Here is a 12,776-nt window from a genome sequence, read left to right as displayed (position 1 = left end):
AAATACAAAGGATCATAAGAGACTACTATCAACAATTATATGCCAATAAAATGGATAACGAGGAAGAAATGGACAAATTCTTAGAAAAGTACAACTTTCCAAAACTGGACCAGGAAGAAATAGAAAATCTTAACAGACCCATCACAAGCACGGAAATTGAAACTGTAATCAAAAATCTTCCAGCAAACAAAAGCCCAGGTCCAGACGGCTTCACAGCTGAATTCTACCAAAAATTTAGAGAAGAGCTAACACCTATCCTGCTCAAACTCTTCCAGAACATTGCAGAGGAAGGTAAACTTCCAAACTCATTCTATGAGGCCACCATCACCCTAATACCAAAACCTGACAAAGATCCCACAAAAAAAGAAAACTACAGGCCAGTATCACTGATGAACATAGATGCAAAAATCCTTAACAAAATTCTAGCAATCAGAATCCAACAACACATTAAAAAGATCATACACCATGACCAAGTGGGCTTTATCCCAGGGATGCAAGGATTCTTCAATATCCGCAAATCAATCAATGTAATACACCACATTAACAAATTGAAAAATAAAAACCCTATGATTATCTCAATAGATGCAGAGAAAGCCTTTGACAAAATTCAACACCCATTTATGATAAAAACTCTCCAGAAAGCAGGAATAGAAGGAACATACCTCAACATAATAAAAGCTATTTATGACAAACCCACAGCAAACATTATCCTCAATGGTGAAAAATTGAAAGCATTCCCTCTAAAGTCAGGAACAAGACAAGGGTGCCCACTTTCACCATTACTATCCAACATAGTTTTGGAAGTTTTGGCCACAGCAATCAGAGCAGAAAAAGAAATAAAAGGAATCCAAATTGGAAAAGAAGAAGTAAAACTCTCACTATTTGCAGATGACATGATCCTTTACATAGAAAACGCTAAAGACTCCACCAGAAAATTACTAGAACTAATCAATGATTATAGTAAAGTTGCAGGATATAAAATCAACACACAGAAATCCCTTGCATTCCTATACACTAGTAATGAGAAAACAGAAAGAGAAATTAAGGAAACAATTCCATTCACCATTGCAACAGAAAGAATAAAATACTTAGGAATATATCTACCTAAAGAAACTAAAGACCTATATACAGGAAACTATAAAACACTGGTGAAAGAAATCAAAGAGGACACTAATAGATGGAGAAATATACCATGTTCATGGATTGGAAGAATCAATATAGTGAAAATGAGTATACTACCCAAAGCAATTTATAGATTCAATGCAATCCCTATCAAGCTACCAACAGTATTCTTCACAGAGCTAGAACAAATAATTTCACAATTTGTATGGAAATACAAAAAACCTCGAATAGCCAAAGCGATCTTGAGAAAGAAGAATGGAACTGGAGGAATCAACCTACCTGACTTCAGGCTCTACTACAAAGCCACAGTCATCAAGACAGTATGGTACTGGCACAAAGACAGAAATATAGATCAATGGAACAAAATAGAAAGCCCAGAGATAAATCCACACACATATGGACACCTTATCTTTGACAAAGGAGGCAAGAATATACAATGGGTTAAAGACAATCTCTTTAACAAGTGGTGCTGGGAAAACTGGTCAACCACTTGTAAAAGAATGAAACTAGAACACTTTCTAACACCATACACAAAAATAAACTCAAAATGGATTAAAGATCTAAACATAAGACCAGAAACTATAAAACTCCTAGAGGAGAACATAGGCAAAACACTCTCGGACATACATCACAGCAGGATCCTCTATGACCCACCTCCCAGAATATCGGAAATAAAAGCAAAAATAAACAAATGGGACCTAATTAACCTTAAAAGCTTCTGCACATCAAAGGAAACTATTAGCAAGGTGAAAAGACAGCCTTCAGAATGGGAGAAAATAATAGCAAATGAAGCAACTGACAAACAACTAATCTCAAAAATATACAAGCAACTCCTACAGCTCAACTCCAGAAAAATAAATGACCCAATCAAAAAATGGGCCAAAGAACTAAATAGACATTTCTCCAAAGAAGACATACAGATGGCTGACAAACACATGAAAAGATGCTCAACATCACTCATTATCAGAGAAATGCAAATCAAAACCACTATGAGGTACCATTTCACACCAGTCAGAATGGCTGTGATCCAAAAGTCTACAAATAATAAATGCTGGAGAGGGTGTGGAGAAAAGGGAACCCTCTTACACTGTTGGTGGGAATGCAAACTAGTACAGCCACTATGGAGAACAGTGTGGAGATTCCTTAAAAAACTGGAAATAGAACTGCCTTATGATCCAGCAATCCCATTGCTGGGCATACACACTGAGGAAACCAGAAGGGAAAGAGACACGTGTACCCCAATGTTCATCGCAGCACTGTTTATAATAGCCAGGACATAGAAGCAACCTAGATGTCCATCAGCAGATGAATGGATAAGAAAGCTATGGTACATATACACAGTGGAGTATTACTCAGCCATTAAAAAGAATTCATTTGAATCAGTTCTAATGACGTGGATGAAACTGGAGCCTATTATACAGAGTGAAGTAAGCCAGAAGGAAAAACACCAATACAGTATACTAACGCATATATATGGAATTTAGAAAGATGGTAACAATAACCCTGTGTACGAGACAGCCAAAGAGACACTGATGTATAGAACAGTCTTATGGACTCTGTGGGAGAGGGAGAGGGTGGGAAGATTTGGGAGAATGGCATTGAAATATGTAAAATATCATGTATGAAACAAGATGCCAGTCCAGGTTCGATGCACGATACTGGATGCTTGGGGCTAGAACACTGGGACGACCCAGAGGGATGGTATGGGGAGGGAGGAGGGAGGAGGGTTCAGGATGGGGAACACATGTATACCGGTGACGGATTCATTTTTATATTTGGCAAAACTAATACAATTATGTAAAGTTTAAAAATAGAATAAAATGAAAAAAAAAAGAAAAAAAAAAAGAGTTGGATTCATACTATACACAGTTTTGTTTTTCATATCCTTGATTAAACTGTTATTCCATTTGCATTACATGATTAACATTTTCTCACCTCATCAAAAATATTTTTCAATAACTTGATTTTTAATGACTACATACTGCATTCTACCATTGTACTGTAGAATATTTATGTGTGTGTGTGCTGAGTCACTCAGCATTGACTCTTTGTGACCCCATGAACTGTAGCCCACCAGCTTCCTCTGTCCTTGGAATCTTTCAGGCAAGAATACTGGAGTGGGTTACCATTTCCTACTCCAAGGGATCTTCCTGACCCAGGAGTCAAATCCACATCTCTTGCATCTCCTGCATCTGCAGGCAGATTCTTTACCACTGTGCCACCTGGGATAGTTAGGCTGTTCCTAATTCTTCATCATTATAAATAAAACTGCAACGAATACATATCAAAGTGAATCATAACAGCATCTCTGATTATGTCCTTAAGATTAATTACCAGAAGTGAAATTACCAGGAAAGGTATAAATCTTAAGAGTCTCACCATACATTGTCAAAGTGCTTTGACAAAATTCATCTTCCCAAGAGTAATGTTTCTTGATCATGACATTGATCACTAAATTATCAATTGTTAATCTTTGTTAATTTGAAGTGGTAAATTGCTTTTCAGTGTAGCTTGAGTTTAGCTTTTTTTTTTAACTAGGAATGGTGAATATTTTTTCTTGCTCACTAGCCACAGTTATTTCTTCATCTGGATAATGGTTGGTCACATTGTTAAACCATTGTTTCCTCCACTGAACTGTTATGTTTCTCTTATCTATGAGTGGATTAGTTTCATGTCATGTGTTGCTGTTGTTTAGTCCCTAAGTTGTGTCCGCTAAGTCATGTCCAACTCTTTGTGACCCCATGGACTGTAGTCTGACAGGCTTCTCTATCCATGGGATTTCCCAGGCAAGAATACTGGAGTGGGTTTTCATTTCCTTTTCCAGGGAATCTTCCTGACCCAGGGACTGAAACTGCGTCTCCTGTGTCTCCTGCATAAGCAGGGATACTCTTCACCACTGAGCCACCTGGGAAGCCCCATGTCATGTATATCAATCTTCATCTTTATGGCAGTATTTTTCCCATTTTGCTTGCCTTTTATGGGATTTTTAATTTACCAACATCCTATATAAAAATTTTAAGGGTAGTGATAATGGTGAAATTTTTTTGCACTTTTCATGTGATTGGCAAAGGGTATTTTAGGTAAATTTTTGTATTCTAAAGATTTAATGAGTTTGCTATTATTATCAGCCCTTACAATTTATAGATGAAGAAACTGAGGCTTAATGAGGTAATAATTTGCTGTAAGTTCACTTGCTAGGTGACAAAGGCAATATTCAGATCAAAATTCAGATGGATCAACTGATTTTAAAGTCCTTTCTCTTACACACTAAGCTATAGTGAAAGAAAAAGAAAGTGAAACTCACTCAGTCGTGTCCAACTGTGACCCCATGGAGTATACAGTCCAAGGAATTCTCCAGGCCAGAATACTAGAGTGGGTAGCCTTTCCCTTCTCCAGGGAATCTTCCCAACCCAGGGATCAAACCTGGGTCTCCTACATTGCAGGCAGATTCTTTACCAGCTGAGCCACCAGGGAAGCCCTAACACTTTCCCTAGATAAAACATATTATTCCTAGATAAAACATATGCTTACCAATATTTTATAGTAGACTTATTTTGGTTTTGGTTTTTAATATACCATTTTTACACAGTAATAAAAAGGTACCAATTGCTTTTGCCCATTTATTATTCTTTGTTTTTCCAGGGCTTATGGTACTGCTTTCATTAAATAAACAAAATTTATAAATACACTAAAATACTACAGCATTTATTTCTGAACTATTTTATAGCAGGGAAAAGTAGTGATTATTACTGAATTAAAATGGGCAATACAAGAACAAAAACAAAAAATACTAGAAAACCTTAAAAAGTATTATTGATACATATATCGGTAGTATCATAACACAGGCTAAAATGGACAAGTGTTTCAATCAGCATTACTGTTTTTCATATCTTTATTGGTTATTTTTAAGAATAGTTGAATCAAATTACAAAAAAATCATTCACTGGAATTCAGAATGGCATTGCATTAAATTCACAAGTTAAGAGGAAATCTTTATTGAACAGCTACTATATGGAAAAACAGCAATAAACAAAACATACAGGATCCCCACCCACAGACAGCTTAGTAGATAGAAATAAACTAGGCAATAAGAAGACAGGGTGATCAGCAAAATTGACGGGAAGCATCCAAGGAAAGGCAGGTAATTTGAACTTGAAGGAGGGGGGAGGGTATTCTAGATAAGCAGAGAAAATGATCTAGTAAAAGCAAACAGCATGTGTGAAGACACAGAGGACAATGAAATGACTGGATGTGTACATTAAGATCACTGTGGCTGAGAATCTCCTTAGAACACTCACCGCTACACCACAAACCAACTGCCCTATAAAAACCCCTCTATCACCAACACAATTATTTTTAACACACTTTTTGCACAGTGGTCAGATGATTACATTTGCTATGGATTATTTAACCCCAAGGGAAAAACGGAAGCCCCCAGAGAGATATACTTGGGAGATCTAGCTGTTAAGGATGTCTTGGATTATCTCATGTCTTCTTACCATTCTGTCTTCCGGAGGGAAAAGATGGAGCATGCGGCTGCCAGAACAGAAAGGTAGCTGGCAGGGGTGGCCCCTTCGAGCATCTCTTCTGGCCTCTTGGGTGAGTTTGAGTATCCATTGTCCTTCAATAATAAAGATCCTCCCTATTGCCATTCAATAATCTTGTAAAAAAAGAGCACCAAGTGTAATTTCAGCCATGGAAAGATGACAAAATGAAGTAGTTTGAGAAAAGAGCATTGTATATAAGACTGCATCTCTGTGCTCAGTCGCTAAGTTGTGTCCGACTCTTTGTAGCCCACCAGGGTCCTCTGTCCGTGGGATTTCCAGGCAAGAATACTGGAGTGGGTTGCCATTTCCTACTTGAGGGGATCTTCCTGACCCAGGGATGGAACTCACATCTACATCTCCTGCGTTGCAGGTAGATTCTTTACTGCTGAGCCATTGGGGGAAGCCAGTATATAAGAGATACCAACATAAATTTTTAAATAAAGAAGTTTTTTTTTTTTTTTTTTTAAAAGCAAATAATCTATTGCCTCAATTATGCTACCCCCTCAAAGTTAAGAGTAAAATCTGTGCGTGCAATATTTAGAAAGAAATCTAGACTTTAAATAGACTCACACAAGCTGTCCATAGAGAAGATGCCATAGAGGGATTCTTACATAGATGACCACTAAAGTACTTCCCAGCAAAGAGCGTCTATGGATGGTACAATCCAATACAGCTGAGAGTGCTGAAATAAATGAAGACAACAGTTCAAAGTCTTTTCAAAAACTCAAAAGCTGTGTCTGTTTGGATTAACTTCACTATACTTGAACATCCAAGTTTTGGACCTCGAACTATGGAGCCTAAACCCTCTCTACTCCTTATGCACTGCTCATCGTTCATGATGTATAGCTGAAAAGCAGCAAATAACATGAATTTGACATAGTGAAGGGGCTGGTTCCTTGAAAAAACTACAAGAACCTTTTATTTATACAAAAAATAAAAAAATAAGTGAGACTGACTTTATATTTTCTGGTAAATTTATATACAGGTGATTATTTCATAAATAGGCAGATTTTCATGTTCTGTACTAGACATGTAGCTTGACAACATTATTGAGCTCACATTTTCAAGAAAGCCTTCTGAAGTAGTGTAGTATAATTGCCGAAAGCACAAACTTTGGGATTGGGTGGAGTCAGGATAGAATCTAGCCTCTACCACCAACATGTAACCTTAGGCTGGCACTTCTCTAACCTTCTAGTTCCTCATCCGTCAAACAGCTGCTGGAACGGTATGTTGATGTTTAGTCACTGATTCATTTCTGACTCTTTTCGACCCCATTAACTGTAGCCCAGCAGGCTCCTCTGTCCATGAAATTTCCCAGGCACAAACACCAGAGTGGACTGACATTTCCTTCTGCAGGGGGCCTTCCCAACCCAGAGAATGGTAAGGTTTGAATAAAACAGTGCATATAAAGTACTTAAGTCTGGTTCCTGCACTTAGTAAAAGCTCAAGGATGGTGGTATTGAGGATTGATCATCTTGTAACTTCAGTACAAACATCTTCTACAAGCTTCAGAATGATTTCACAAAGTGTAAGGTAAAAATGAGAGTGGTTTGACAAAAGAAAGATGAATTTTTGGTAAGATTTGTAAATCTGACAAAATTTGACCAAGTTACATTAGACATGATCAGCTACACCATTCTCAAAGACCTTTCACAACAAAAATGGGAAAGTAGTATTCTTAAAGTTGGCTTGTCTATGACCCATGATTCCTTCATATGGGCATAAAAATATACATATTTTCCATGTGACCATAGGTGAAGTCGCTCAGTCGTGTCCGACTCTTTGTGACCCCAAGGACTGTAGCCTACCAGGCGCCTCTGTTCATGGGATTTTCCAGGCAATAGTACTGGAGTGGATTGCCATTTCCTTCTCCAAGGGATCTTCCCAATCCAGGGATTGAACCCAGGTCTCCTGCATTGTAGACAGACGCCTTACCGTCTGAGCCATCCCATGTGACCATAGGTAGTCACTGAAATTCTTTCATCTTCTGTTGCTTCAGCCATTAAATCACCTCACTTACATGGGTTTGGTGAAAATCAATTTGAGAGAAAAATCAGATGAAAATGTCTAACTGTGAAGAACTATATTCAGTGAACTAATATACACCACGAGCCTCATATATCACGTAAGCAAGCTCCAAGTGAAGGGGAAGGATGGATAAATAAGTCCTAAGATGCCAGTCTGTCAGTGTTGGTGTGGCTATGACAGATGGAGCTGGATGCAAGCAACCATCACTCATGTTATAACTAACATGCATATTACGGATGCATGTGAAGTGGGCTATGGCATACCCAAAAGGAATCACTCATGAGTTCAAACATGCATCTTTTATCAATTGAAAACTAATTTTTTAAAAACCCTTAACTTCTAACAGGATGCTTCACAACGAACTTTAAAAAAATATTTATTTATTTGACTGTCTCAGGTCTTAGTTGTGGCACGCGGTATCTTCCTCGCATCATGTGGGATCTTCCTCTGTGGCATGCAGACTCGCTAGCTGTGGTGTATGGGCTTGGGAACAAGTGGGCTCAGTAGCTGTGGTGCATGGGCCTAGTTGCTCCTCTACATGTGGGATCTTAGTTCCCCAACCAAGGATCACACCCAGGTCCCCTGCATTGCAAGGTGGAGTTTTAACCACTGGACCACCAGGGAAGTCCCAAGATGCTCAAAATCTGTGCTGATTGCAGGCTCATTATTTAACTGTCTGTTGCTTGACTTTACTCATTATATGATGTAAGCTCCACAACAGCAGAGACCTTGTTTTACTTGTTTACTGATGCAGCCTCAGTGCCAAGATGGTGTCTGGTGTCTAGTTGCTGCTGCTGCTGCTGCTGCTAAGTCACTTCAGTCGTGTCCGACTCTGTGCGACCCGAGACGGCAGCCCACCAGGCTCCCCCGTCCCTGGGATTCTCCAGGCAAGAACACTGGAGTGGGTTGCCATTTCCTTCTCCAATGCATGAAAGTGAAAAGTGAAAGTGAAGTCGCTCAGTCGTGTCTGACTCTTAGCGACCCCATGGACTGTGGCCCACCAGGGTCCTCCATCCATGGGATTTTCCAGGCAAGAGTACTGGAGTCGGGTGCCATTGCCTTCTCCGTCTGGTGTCTAGTAGGTGCCCAATAAATATCTGTTGGTTAAGCAGACAGATTTTATATTCTGGGTACATAAGAAGTAATCTTCATTTGGAGGTAATTTCACCAGTACAAACGTGAAATGCCTTTGCTTCTAAAATTTGATCTATATTTTCCTTTTTTTCCTCTATTCTTTTATCATGTTAAGCAAGAACACCGTGAATTAGTCCTTTTCACAATCAGTATAGTAATTATTCATAAAGAGAATTTCAATCAGGTAGGTGTCATTAGAAACTATTCTTGTCAGTTGAGTGCTGGTAACTCATGCCTTGGCTATTGTATTTTATCCTATTTAAACAGGCAGCTTTCCTCTAAAGAGATATATTTATGGGATTATTGGCAATGTATCTTTTTCTTTTCTCTTCTAATTTAGACTATAATCTTTAAAACAAAATTCTATGGGAGCAAAAGAAAAAAGAAACCCATCAAACAAAATTACCTTAAAAATAATGTTTTTCCAATTTCATCTCCTTATTTTTTTCCATTTAACATTACAAATCCAAAACGTTGCAAAGAAAACAACGCTTACTAATACATCAAACAAAACAGAAATACTGAACAAAACAACTCACTTAAAAAGAAAAAGGACTATATCAACTCTACGTGGACTAAGTAAAAAGGAATCTTTTGTACTCTTTTTGTCAAACTGCAATAGATTTAAAAATATATAATAATAATAACAGAAATAGCTCCATGTGGCAGCATGGTAATCTATCAATTTTTAACACATTTTGTCCCTAGGAATAGGCATATTGGCAACTGTTTTGCTTATCTGTTACTTTTTTTAAGAGCTCAAAATCAGGAGATTAAAAGAAAAGTAAGAACAGTGTTCCTGCATACTGTAGTAGGGAAAATTCCTGTTACAGACATACAGTACAACCAACATGGAATCGCCCAGTTGTGGATTTTTTTTTTTTTTCTGTGCAGATATGAAATCCCATCAATTACTAGAAGAACTATTTCCATAATGTTTGTAAAGTGACACTGCAACAGTATCCTGCAAGTTATAAGCTAACACTGCTCCTTGAAAGAGGGCGCAGAAGTGCCACGTACAATACCCCTCATAAGGGATGTCTGCTTTAGGAGATTCGGATCATTCGATGTTCTGTTCTTCAAGGCCAACACTTTCTGGAGAAAAGGGGACAGACTGGTCAGCTTCCACTCAGTCTTCTTGCTCTTCTGCTTTGAGACCCTCACCTTAGAAGCAAAGATGGAAGTAGCAAGGGGGCCACCAAGGCACACACATTTGGTCAAGGTGCTAAGGTAAACCAGGCATGGCCAAACCGAGTATGCCCCTCACCAGAAAGAAACTTGAGATCCTGAACAAACATTTCTCCTACTTTTGAAGATCAGTAGCACTGTTGTCGTCCATTAAAAAAAAAAAAAATCCTCAATAAATAATTCATTTATGTAACACTTTGCAGAGAAGGCAATGGTACCCCACTCCAGTACTCTTGCCTGGAAAATCCCATGGACGGAGGGGTCTGGTGGGCTGCAGTCCATGGGGTCGCTGAGGGTCGGACACGACTGAGTGACTTCACTTTCACTTTTCACTTTCATGCATTGGAGAAGGAAATGGAAACCCACTCCAGTGTTCTTGCCTGGAGAATCCCAGGGATGGGGGAGCCTGGTGGGCTGCCGTCTATGGGGTCACACAGAGTTGGACACAACTGAAGTGACTTAGCAGCAGCAGCAGCAGCAACTCTTTGAGAGTGGTGAAAAACAGAAAGCTTTTTAGATTTCTCCACACCCAGGCCCAAGCCTACATCTAGTCTCAGGTGCTCGTTAGTGATGTTAAGCAAGTCTCTGGCACCTTAGGTATTCTACGTCAGAAGTGAAGCACTGGGGTCCTTGAGACATTCAGCCAGCCTAGGCATAGGCTGAATCCCCCAATGGCTCAGGAGATAAAGAATCCACCTGCAATGCAGGGGACGCTGGAGATGCAGGTTCAATCCCTGGGTCAGGAAGATCCCTTGGAGGAGGAAATGGCAACACACCTCTGGCACTCCTGTCTGAAAAATCCCATGGATAGAGGAGCCTGGCAGGCTACCATCCATGGGGTCGAAAAGAATCTGACTGGACTGAGTGACTCGTATGCAGGTAGACACAGGCTTCCTTCAGAAAGACCTGCCATAAGGTTGCACCCAAGACATCCTGTGAAGGGGCATAAGCAAGACTTGGTTTCTCCAAGACTGACGAACACTATAAAAAGAAAACATCAATTAGACAGTATTATTGCCTTCCGTTCTTAAAAACACGGATGTTTAAATAGGAAAAGAGAACCCCAGCATTGGAGTGGCCAGCATAGTACAAACAGCTGGAGGGAGAGCCTTAGAAGATTCAGTCCATGCAGGGAAGCACGAACCATTATTATTTCCCTTTTGGTCAAGCAAACCAGAATGGCTGTACCCTTCTTGTTTTTCACAAAACGAAGCCCCACCCAGATGTACCTTTGGCCACTGGCATAAAGTCTGTATTTGAAACTTTTTTGGTAGACCCACAAAACGCTAGAACCAAAATTGCTAGTCTTGAACTTACTTTGCCTGATTACTAGCTCTAGCTTCCAGCTGGAATAACATATGATATCATTGCTTCTAAGGCAAACCCAGTTTAAAACAGTTTACTTAGCCTATATATTCAACTCTCACTTTCTAATCAGATGCTTGGCACGAATTCACCCAACTCCAAAACCTGGCAATGTGCCCTCCCTGGGCAAAGGAACAAAAAGTTCATGGGTATTTTTCTATTTTCCATGTGTCTTTCTCTTTTATTATTCAAAAACATAATACCTTAATGTGATAGAAGAGAAGAACCAGATTAAAATAAAATATTCTGTGGGATAAAAGTGAAATAGAGACATTGTATGCTTACAGAGAGATGTGTAAGTCTCATGCGGTTTCAAAAAAAAGGCTTGCTGAGGAGCAAAGCTCAAGATGAAATTCTAACCTGGATGCCAAATTTATATATGTATCAATAACAAACAAATTAGTGAAAAAACACATTTAAATGATCTCAGTGTTCACAGAGAAAGTTATCAATTTAAATGATATAAACTGAAATCTTAATTAATGAATTATGTAGACCTTATTGTGTTTTGAAAACTTTTTTATACTAATGCCTGAGAACAAGCGTGAGTGGAGTATGAGAAGAAAGTGGCCAATAGTCACTTGATGCCTTGCCGCAGGATAAATATTCCAGCACTACAGAGCAGCGAAGGGCATGGCTTCAGTATCAGACATATCTGGGTTTTAACCTGGTTCTGACTCTATTGGTAGGACCGTGGTCAAATTCATAACTTGTCCCAACCTCTGCTATACAATCCTCAAAGTTAAATCAGCAGTCCAAGAAATTTGTTTTTAAAATACTATAAATGCAGTACTCGGGTACTCAGACCAGGCCAGGAAATCCTACTTGGTCCTGTATCCCTGAAAATAGCACAGATGGTACTAAGCACTGACAGCTAATCCACATTACAGAATAAACTGAACACTCATCCAAGAAACCGTTTATGCTTTGGTTTTATAACTTCACTATCTGGCAAACAGTGTGTGTTCAATAGATTGTTATTATATGAAATGGAAAAGAATATTTTCTTTTGGAAAATGCGTTTGAGTTTTTCTCTCCACCATCTGGAAGTGACACCTCTCTTGGCAAGGAACTAGATGGCAGAGCTTCCCTGGAGGAGGCAGAAAGTGATGAAGAGATGATTTATATTTCTGAGGACCAGTAAAGTGTATTCTACCTACGGATGAGGCAGTGTCTCCCCAGGTGTTCTGAACTGTGAGGAGAAAGAAGAATAGAGGTCTTTTGAGTTAATACAAGAGTCTAATTACATGAGCCCCTAAAGAACCAACATCTTAGGCTACTCAGATCTCTTTAATTACAAATGTCTTTCATCTGGAAATTTACCCATAAATTTCTGTGGAAAAAATTTTAAACTCTATTTAGTGTTTCATAAAAATAAGTTAAATCTCCTAT

General features: G+C 39.0%; 1 protein-coding gene across 3 annotated transcripts in view; it reads right to left on the bottom strand.

Annotated features, from left to right (window-relative positions):
* SCFD2 (sec1 family domain containing 2) overlaps positions 1 to 12,776 on the bottom strand; it is a 396,134-nt gene that overhangs the window by 304,675 nt on the left and 78,683 nt on the right. Inside the window, exon 5 of one of the 3 annotated variants that reach the window (XM_086405774.1) lies at positions 6,059 to 6,351. The exons of the other annotated variants lie outside the window; for them this stretch is intronic. Within the exon in view, the coding sequence (XP_086261900.1) occupies positions 6,292 to 6,351 (60 nt within the window). The 3' untranslated portion in view covers positions 6,059 to 6,291. Of the gene's footprint in view, positions 1 to 6,058; positions 6,352 to 12,776 lie in introns of those variants that run through there. 3 annotated transcript variants of the gene reach the window in all.

The sequence above is a fragment of the Bos grunniens genome, chromosome 6 (genome assembly GCF_055505025.1).
Source record: "Bos grunniens cultivar Pamir isolate PY7600 chromosome 6, Bosgru_T2T1.0, whole genome shotgun sequence".
Taxonomy (NCBI): domain Eukaryota; kingdom Metazoa; phylum Chordata; class Mammalia; order Artiodactyla; family Bovidae; genus Bos; species Bos grunniens.
This window is presented reverse-complemented; position numbering and strand designations above follow the sequence as displayed.